The 9,643-nt window shown below is 52.9% G+C and overlaps 1 protein-coding gene across 1 annotated transcript in view; it reads right to left on the bottom strand.

Moving 5' to 3' along the window:
- Positions 1 to 9,643, bottom strand: part of ZMIZ1 (zinc finger MIZ-type containing 1) — a 235,731-nt gene that overhangs the window by 95,763 nt on the left and 130,325 nt on the right. The window contains exon 6 of the mRNA XM_006915482.3: positions 6,278 to 6,391. Coding sequence (XP_006915544.1) covers positions 6,278 to 6,391 — 114 coding nt within the window. The remainder of the gene's footprint in view (positions 1 to 6,277; positions 6,392 to 9,643) is intronic.

Raw genomic sequence — 9,643 nt, forward strand, 5'->3', positions numbered from 1 at the left:
ACCGCTCTTGAGCCCCTCAGACTCCAGCCCAGAAACTGCAAGGCTCTCCTGCTCGACCTGGAGTCTGTCTTCAGCATCAAGCACCAGCTTAGCACATAGGAAACTTCCATAAGAGTGGCAGTGGAGTTCGCCAACAGCTGTGTATCTGGAGACTGCAGGTCCCACCCAACTCCTTGTGAACCTTGGTAGTATGGGCTCAAAGTGGGAGAGGCAAGAGCCTTGGACGGCTGGCAGTCCTGGGGCAGGGGACAGTGTCGGGTGGAGTACTCCTGGGGCCCCAGAGTGATTCTGCAGGCTCACGCCCATAAGGTTTCACTCCCTCCCCGCTCATTCCTAGGTGTCCCGAGACGGCCAGCTCTGCCCGCTCCTGCCTGCCTTCCTCATTAACAGCAGGCAAATTAAGTTTCCTTATTAAGAGGGAAGGACCTTGGAAAATGGAGTCGTTTCAGGAAGCAGCTGGGGCGGCTATGGCTGACTGGGAAAGGAGTGCTCCCAGATGTAGGGCTCATCTTTTGAGAAAGGGAAGACGCTGTTATCAAAGTCCCTAGAGACGCCTACTCCAGAGGCACTGGAGGTCCTCAGAGAGTCTCAGGGTGCTATGGGATTGGGCCTGGCCCCTATAGCCATTAGAATAGATCCCCCATCACCTTCTTTATATTTAGGGGTTAATTATAAGGGCTCTGGGGCTAAAAAGGTGGGGGAAACCATAATCTAGGCCAACTCTCTTGTTTAAAAATATGGACACTTGGGGCCTGGAGTGTCCATGGTGAACCAGGGAGGAGCCAGTGGCTCTCCCTTCCCAGAACCACCAGAGCCTCTTGGGATAGGTCCCTGCTTCCCTGCCCCCCCCCCCATGTCCTAGGAACCCCCTATGCAGGGAGAAAAAAGGACTTTCTTAGGTTAGAAGGTTTGCTCAGCTTCTCTGCTACAAACAGAAGCCCCTGATGCAAAAGCTTTCCGTTCTCTCCAGGCTCGTTCCCACGGGCTCTACTTGCCCCTGCACTATGTTTCTTATGTCTCCCCACCTCCATGTTCCAGAGTCTCTGGGCCATCCAGGGCAGGGATGTCCTCACTGTTAGTCTCCCTGTCCGAGCAGAAAAACCAAGGCCCTTAACTCTTTACGGCGGACAGAAAATTCTGCAAACACACTCCTAGAGCAGGAAGAAGGGTTCTGGAAGGGTCTTTACAACCCGGATGTTTACTATGGTGCCCTTCCTTTTTGGCAGGAGAGCCTTGGGGTGGACGCGCGTGAGCTCCACGGTTCATTTGTACTGGCACACCAGTCAGGCCACTGCTTGTGGAACGTCAGCACAGGCGGGTACTGCAGTGGGACAGCTGGCTCCCAGGTCCTGAGGGCTAAGTAAATGTTTTATAAGCAGCGAAGCACCAAATTCTTACAACGGCTTCACGAGGAAGTGTTGTTATCTGTTTTACAGATGAGGAAACTAAAGATGAAGAACAGCCCAAGGTTACACAGTCTGGTTGTGAGAGGGACGGTATGTGATCCCAGGACTTTTTTAGCCTACGAAGAGTTAAGGCCATAACTCCCAACCTGCCTGGAGAACCCTCAGGCTCTAGGTTGAGAGCAGGAAGGCAAAGGTCCCTCTGTTTGGCCAATACTAGCTAATCCTGTTGCTCTGGTTTGAAAAACAACAACAACAACAACAAAAAAGCACCAAGCTAAATTGAGCAAGAGGGGCCTGGTGCTGGTACAAAGGCTGTCCTATAGGCCTGGGCCTGGCCCCTCAGAGGAGCATGGAGTGTCTGTTTGTTACAAGTCGCTTGAGCCCCAGCATTTAGAAGGGTCATTGGCTCCAATAGCCTCCTTTCACTGACAAGGAAGCTGAAGCCCAGAGAGATCAGGGTCTTGCAGGTCACACAGCATGGGTGTGGCAGAGTGGGCTAAGCTAGACCCTGTGACGCTATGGTGCCCTGTGTATACCCCTAGCTTCCTCTGGCCCAGCCTGAGGACACCCAGGAAAACAGTGTGGGATGGGGTCTAAGTGACAGTGGTGGGAAAGGTGGGCTCAGCTCAGCAGTCTGTTGTGTTTTGGAGAGGCCTGCTCCCACCTCAATGGGCATGAAAAACACACTGAGGGACCCAGGGCGGGCGGAGGGGCGGGGGTAGGGGGAGAGTAGGAAGACCCCTCCTCCACAAAGGCTGGTGGCGAGTGCCACTACTGCCCTCTGCTGGCTGCCCAGGCCCAGCTAGCTCAGTCAAGCCCACAAGGTGTTTGCTCTTCAGGCTGTCCTTCAGGTGTTGGCTGTTTGAGACCTAGACTCTGGGACCCAGGGAGATCTACAGGTCAGCGAGTCCAGCCACTCATGCCACAGAAAGGGAACCTGAGGCCCACGTGTGAGAGAGGAGGCGTGCTCAAGGTCACGTGGCAAATACGTTAGGGGACTGCGTTGCCTTTAAAAGCGATGGGCCTTCTGGCCAGGAAGCAGGACAGGCTGTCTGGGAGATGCTAGAGAAGGGGTTTCTGCTCCCGGCAGGGGTCTAGACCCACAGCCCTTTCTGACTGACAGTCAGGGGAGCTGAAAATAAGCTGGGCTTGTGCTCTAATCCTACTCCATCCTATGCTGTGCAACCTAAGGCCAAATTACTTAACCTCTCTGAACCTCGGGTTCCTCGTCTGTAAAGGTTCGAGGATGTCCTCCATTTCTAGGGTTGTGTGCAATGGGCTCTGACTGTTCCATATGTCCCAGCTCCACCTCATGGTTATACCCTAACTACTCAAGGCAGGCCCTCATTTCTCACTTTGCTACCGTTTCTTAACTCAGGGTTGGGCTGGTATTTCTGTTGCTGCTACTGCTGCTTTGGAGTCAGTAATGAGACTGGGTTCTGGTCCTGCCACTTACTAGCTGTCTTATCTCACCCAAGCAACTTAATCTCTCTAGGCCTCAGTGTCCTCATAAGTGAAATGGGTACAAAATATCCTGACAGCCAGGACTGGGTACACAGCTCGATGAATGCTGTATGTGAATGTATGCCCAGGGCTTCAGCAGGGAAGGCTTCGAGGCTGTGGGGGAACCCCTCACCGGAGATACAAGGCCTCTGTGGATGTGCTAACTGGTCTCTGTTTCCCTCTTCCACCTCCCACCCACCTCCCCTCTTTTGTGCCCGGGCCACCTGAGCCTTCCTACAGGAGGAGGAGGGAGCAAGTCCAGAGAGGCCTGACTGTGAGGGGGACGCCCACAGAGGGATCTCAGCTCTGCTGCAAAGGGAAGGGGCCGGGAGAGTGAGCAGCCACCACCACCAAGAAAAACCTGGTCCTGAGGAGGAAGTGGTACCCTGGGCTCTTGCACTTTCGCATCCTGGAGTCAGGAGCCATTAAGGGGACCGTGGGACAGGGGTCTCCCAGTGGTCCAAAGAGCTCTTCGCCCCAGAGCCTGGCTCGGGGGTCCAGAGCCTCTCACTTGAATTGTGCCTGAGCTGCTTAGAAGCCAGCATGGCACAAATGTGTCCATTTTCTGCCTAAGGCTAAGTGGTTTTTAATTTATATCCTCCAAGTAAGCCGGATCCAGAGGAATTTGCTCCCCGAGGTCACCCAGGGGATTGAGACAACCTGGAGTGATCAGACTGCCACCTGGATGGGGAGGGGTATGCGTGTGTGCGGTGGGGGTTAGGCAGCTTTGCCTGCTAGGCCCCTTGGGATCTCTAAACTCCCTCAATCTATCCTTTCCCACAGGGGAGGGTAGGGACTAAGGATGCCTGGGGGAGGGGAAGACTGGCAGCGGGGGCCTGGGGCTGCATGCAGTCAGTGGTACCAGCCCAGGACTATAGCAAGCTGCTCTCCCTTTCTCAGTTGCCTTGTTTGTAAAATGGAAGTGATAATCCCTTCCCTGCCTGCCTTGCAGGGTTTTCATAAGGATGCAAGGGGACAACACCTAAGAAAGTGCCTTGGGCATCGAGAGTGTCTTCTACGACCCCACCTTTCCTGCTGCTGGTTCCTCGGAGCTCCAAGGGACAGTCAGACCCAGGTCTCTGCAACCGTGGCTGGTGGATCAAGGGCTCCTTTCTGGCTAAACAGCTAGGCGGAGAGGCGGGGGACAAAGCCAGCCATTCAACCAAGTGTATAACCTAAGCTGGGGTGCAATGAGAAGAGGCCTTTGTGCAGAGTTTCCCCTGCCTGGGAAGCCAGAGCCTATGCCCTGTCCAGTCAGGTCCTACAGGATCCTCCCTGGACTTCCTTCTCCAAGAGGCCCTCCACAATACCTCCATCCTACCCTCCAAGGATGCTCCCTTTCAGAGCTTCTATCTTATGTTCATTGTACTCCTTTTGGTGCCCAGCACAAGGCCTGGCCCACTGCAGAGACTTGAATGTTCGTTGAATAAATGGATGAATAACAAGGCCAAGGCAGAGCCAATTACTAGTCATCTCATGCTCACCTGCCCATCTACCCTGGCCAGGGCCATTGTCTCATTCAGCTTAAAGTCTCCATGTCCTAGGTAGAGCCAGGCGTGGGGCGGGATGCTGGGGGAACATGGCAGCCTGTCTGGCTATGTGTTATGCATGAACCCCACCTCCTTGTTCACTTCTGGCTGCCTGCAGCTGGGGTGGGAGTGAGGGGGCCTCTGATAACATCTGTCCCTGCCCACGCGGCTTAGCCTGAACCAGGATCCCCACAAAGAGGATTAAGAAAGCTGGGGAGGGAGGGAGAGGCCAATGGCTGAAGGATAAGGAGGGCTGGGCAATGCAGGTGGCCGCCTGATTTGGCGCGGTGGCCCCAGTGGGGGCCAGATGGTATCGGCTTTGGACAAATGGAGGAACCTGGGAGGGTCTTGGCTGCATCTCTGCCTGGCATCCCTAATGGGCAGGAGCATCCGCTCTAGAGGCAGATGGGTCTTGGCTTGAATCTCAGGTCCACTTCTTATGGGCTGTGTAACCTTGGGAAGTCAGTCACAAGTCTCACTTTCCTCCTCTATAAAATGGAGAAGATGGCACGACCAGCTGCATAGAGTAGGTGTAAGGATTCAGTGAGAAGGCATGTCCAGTGGGCCGAGATCAGTGTCAGGCACAGAAGAGGTGCTTGATAATGATGGTCCACGTTATTGTTGCTATTCCTTTCACTCCAGGCCAGGGCTATTCTGGGCCTTTCTCCTCCCTCCTGTCTACAGCTTTATAAGAAACACGGTGCCCTTGGATTTTACCCATTGTTCCTGCCTGGCCAGCCATCCATCTTGGCCCCTCCTATCCAAGCTTTGGGGTAGCTGGCTTCCCTAGCAATCCATTTACCCACATTCCCTTCAAAACTGACTCAGGACCCTCTGAGCAGCTGCCCTCACTGGCTGCCAAGGTGTCCTCCCACTTATGGATACAGATTATGTGGCTGGGGACATTCGCAAGCTTTGAGCTCCTTCTACATGGCTGTCAGCTGGCAAGCTCCTCAGCTTGGCAAATCATGCCACCAGCTGTGGGCCTGGCCTCTTCTGAGCTTGTATCCTAGACCCTTACCAAGCTGAGTTAATCTCAGTTCTCTGGGTTCTGGTGTACAACCGCACGTGCCATTTCATGTGCCTAGAATGCTCTCACTATCCTCAGCTACCTGTGCGGATGGATCAAACTCCTAAAGATGTATAAGTGGCTCCTATGTCAATTTTCCACAACCAGCCCCACCTCCCATGCAACTAATGCTTCCTTTCTCTGTGCAACCTCCACCTTGTACATAATTTTCTCAGTCACCTGTCTCCACATCTGTCTTCCCTACTAAAGGGGAAATTGGGTTTGGTGAAGTCTCATCTGTCGTTGGTTTTGCAGGACTTAGCAGTGGGGATTGTATGTGATAAATGAGAGATCAATCAGTATTTATTTGAATAGATGGATGGATGGATGTAACAGTAGCTCGATATATGCTTATATGAATGGATGAGTGGATGGATGAGGATAAAAAGAGCTCACTAGAATTTTACCTAAGTGAATGAATGAATGACTGCAAACGATTCAAAAGTCTCTCTGCTTTCTAAGATGGGTACGAATCCTTCAAGAGTCTCTCAGCTTTGCTTATGATGCATCAGACTTGGAACTCTCCAAAGAAGGCTTTGTCTTTCTCATCAAGTGTGGGGTACACATGTAATCCGTGGGGACTTTGTCTCCTCATCAGACCAGTTTCCTGTGGTGTCTGTATGTCAGGGGTGCACACAGAAGGGCCAATCCCTTCAGCACCAATGTCTTCCTATCTCTCATCCCCTATCATCTGTGGCCACCCCTACGCCTGGCCAGGCATGTAGCCATCCTCTCTGGGCGTGCGCAGGTGGGGAAAGGTGCGAACTCACCGTCAAACAGCCCATCAGGCTTTGCTCAAAGGGCCGCTGGAAGGCTCTCGGGTCTCCACACCAGTCCAACAGCTCTGTGGCGGCATTGTGGAAGTTGGCAGGATTCTGTAAGTGCTGTGAGAGAGGGAAAGGAGAAATCATGAGGCCCCAGAAATGAGGGCAGCACAGATAGTCATGGGGTCTGGGATGGGGAAGACTCTAGGTCTCACAAGAGACTTTGCAGAAAGGAGCAGACCTGATTGACAAGCTTTCTCCAATTCCCCCTCACGTCCCTCGCCTTTGCATCTCTGCCTCCAGCCTAACCCCTGGGAGGAGGGGATTAGCAGCCCCATTGTAAAGATAAGGAAACCAAGGTCTAGAAGAAGGCAAGATAGTAGATATTAAAGTGTTTTTTAGATGCCAGCAGTAGGGGAGGTGAACCCTGCAGAGTTCAGAGGGTGGCATCTGGCTACCATACTTGGGGTCTGGCTCTCCTTGAGCCAGGACAGGCTGGCCCTGGAGATTTCTTTTTGATGATTCTCAACACATACACACACACACACACACACACACACACACACACACACACACACACACACTCGACCACCCACTCACCCCAACTCTGGCTTCAGACAAACTCTGCCATAGCCAAATAGGGCAAGAGCAGGCGGGGTCAGAAAGAGGCCTCCAGGCCACACAGCTAGGAAGGTGGACTAAAGCACACTGTGCCCAGGTTACTGTCACACTGTAGTCTGGGGTATGTGGCTTAGCGACTTCTGATTTCCTGGGCCCAGTCTGGCTCGGCTTGGAGGCTGCTGGCATTGTTGGGAGGGGTCGCAGGGTGAGCTCAGGCCTTTCTCAGTTGGGGAGCTGAGTCAACTGAGACAGAATTCTGATGCCAAGGCCTCTAGATCCTGCTTCAGACCCAGGCCACAGGGCTGATGGGCTGGGGTGGGGATGGCTTCCATAGTCACTCCTCCATTTTTTAACACTTATCCATGTCTTTCTAGGCCACGCTGAGTTAGGCACTCAGCCCAGGGTCATGAAGCAGGTTGGGGTGAAGCTGAGATTCCAGTGCTGGGAGTTACTGCCTCGGGGTCCTCCAATGGGATATCTAGAAGGTGTACACAAGGGTCGGAGTATAAGCGGCTGCAAAGGGGAATGTGGTACCTTTTGAGGTTCCTGTGGCTTTGGTGCTGGGAGAGACAGGGAACAGTAGCTGGCCCCGGGGAATGCAGCATCCCTACCTGTAGTGTGAGTCAGCCTCAGAGCCAAGGCAGGGAGGGGTCTTAGGAGCTGTCAAGTCCCCAAATTGGGAAGAAGGCGGATGTGCTGTGATTGCCCCTGTGGGGCAGGGACCCTGGGGTCACACTCCACTTCCACCTCTTCCTAGCTGCTAACCTAGAGCAGTCCCCCACCTCTCGAAGCTTTAGTCACCCCCATCTGTAAAATGGGGATGCAGACCACAGGATGGCAGTGGGAATGTTTGTTTCCTTCGCTTGGGGTTTCATGACTGTTGTTAGACATGGTTTGTGCAAGGCAAGATTTAAAAATGGATGGAAAAAAGTAGAATGAATTAGAATATCCTCCTCCTTCCATGGGAGAATAAGGAGAGGGGGAGATGAAGGAAAGAAAGAGGGCAAGTGCGCAGCAACACAGCCCTCCATCAGGGGGCCGTGGTCAGGATTAAACAAGATGAGGCTTATACAGCCCCTGGCAAAGCGCCTGGCGTGTGGGGTGCTCCCATGTGGGGCTGCCCTTGGCCCTGATTCTGTTTCCCAGAGGCTCCCTTGGAAGCACAGCTGCACTCAGCAGCTTGCAGCCCTGGCTCCACTCAGTGCTCTTTTTGTAAAGGCAGAGCTCCTGCATTTGATTTGCAGAAGACAGGAGGAACTTCCACAGATAGAAACATGCCCTTTGAGAGGGCAGCAGTGAGTCCTCACCTCTGGCCCCAGTGCCCCCTCTCTAAATCAGGCCCCCTTTGAAGCCACACGCAGCACCTGGGCTCCACGTGGAAAGCCAAGCAAAGCAGCTAATTCCCGGCCCAGCAGCCTCCTTCTGCTAACCGAGTTATTCCGTTTATTTACATGATGTCACACCCAATTAGCAGTGTCAGCAGCCACTGCAGGCTGCTCTCAGACCTGCCTGCACACAGCACCCTCACCTGTGGCAACCCCCGCTTTGAGGCTCTGGGCTCGCAAGTGGCCTCTGAGGCCAGGCTCAGGAGCCCAGTTTTGTTCTGGCCCCCGAGTACTCAGCCTTCCATACCTGTCAGCTCACCTCTGAGCTTCTCCACTTTCACCTGGGCCAGCTCACTGGCCATCACTTGGGCTCTGGGTGGTCATCTGTGAGTGCAACTCATTGGTAGAAAGACTATCAGGCATCCCATTCAGTGGCTGTTGCTCAGAGGCTCTGTGGCCTTGGCCAAGCCCCCTCCATTCTCTGTGCTTTTGTAGTGCAGAGATGTAGTGAAATGAGCAGGAGAGACCTGGACCAAACCCCATCTCAGCCCCTGAGCCACACAGCCCTGGGTGTGTTCTCGAGCTTCAGATCCTTCATCTGTAAAATGGGATGCTGCAAGTTTTAGAAACAATACACCTGATGACATCCCTATTGAAAGAGAGGTGCCAGGTAAAAACTATTATTGCTGGGACCTCTGTACTATTTCTTATTTCTCCTACAAGCTTCTAGAGCATAGAAATAGTGCCCTGTTCCGCTCTGGAACCCTAGATGGCATAAGGCCAGGCCCAAGCAGAAATGGTCAGTGAACAGTTAACTGTCCAAAGGATGGTCCAAGCTAGCCACTTCAGAATAGGTTCCCACTGGTACATAGAGAGGCTGAGGCTGGGTGGGTGAGCTTGGCCAGCTTTTGATGGTCTACGGATGGAAGCACAAATTTAAATCATAGGCAGAGGCATCCCTGGCTGTGGCTGTTACTAGATACTAATACCCTGTCCCCCACCATAAAGGCTGCTTATCTCCGCAATTCCTCATAAGACTGGGGCTATATCCACTGGCCACTGAGTCTGGGGCAAGAGTAGGGGACACAATGCCCAAACCAGGGATTGGCTACCCAGACCAGGTGATGAATGTATCTTCCTGTCAATCCATCTGTGAATCAAATGATCCATCCACCCATCCACCCCTCAGTGAATCAGTTCATAACCCATTCATCCATTCACTACTTTATCATTCATTCATCCATTAATTTACCTATATATCTACATATTTAATCCAGAACTTATCTAACCACCCACTCATCCATTCATTCATCCATTCATTCATCCATCATCCATATCCACCTGCCTAACTGCTCATCTGTATATCTATCCAACCACCCTTTTATTCATTCCCTTAGCTATCCATCGTCAGTCCACCCTGCCCCCC

Source organism: Pteropus alecto, unplaced genomic scaffold (genome assembly GCF_000325575.1).
Source record: "Pteropus alecto unplaced genomic scaffold, ASM32557v1 scaffold155, whole genome shotgun sequence".
In the NCBI taxonomy this organism is placed as follows: domain Eukaryota; kingdom Metazoa; phylum Chordata; class Mammalia; order Chiroptera; family Pteropodidae; genus Pteropus; species Pteropus alecto.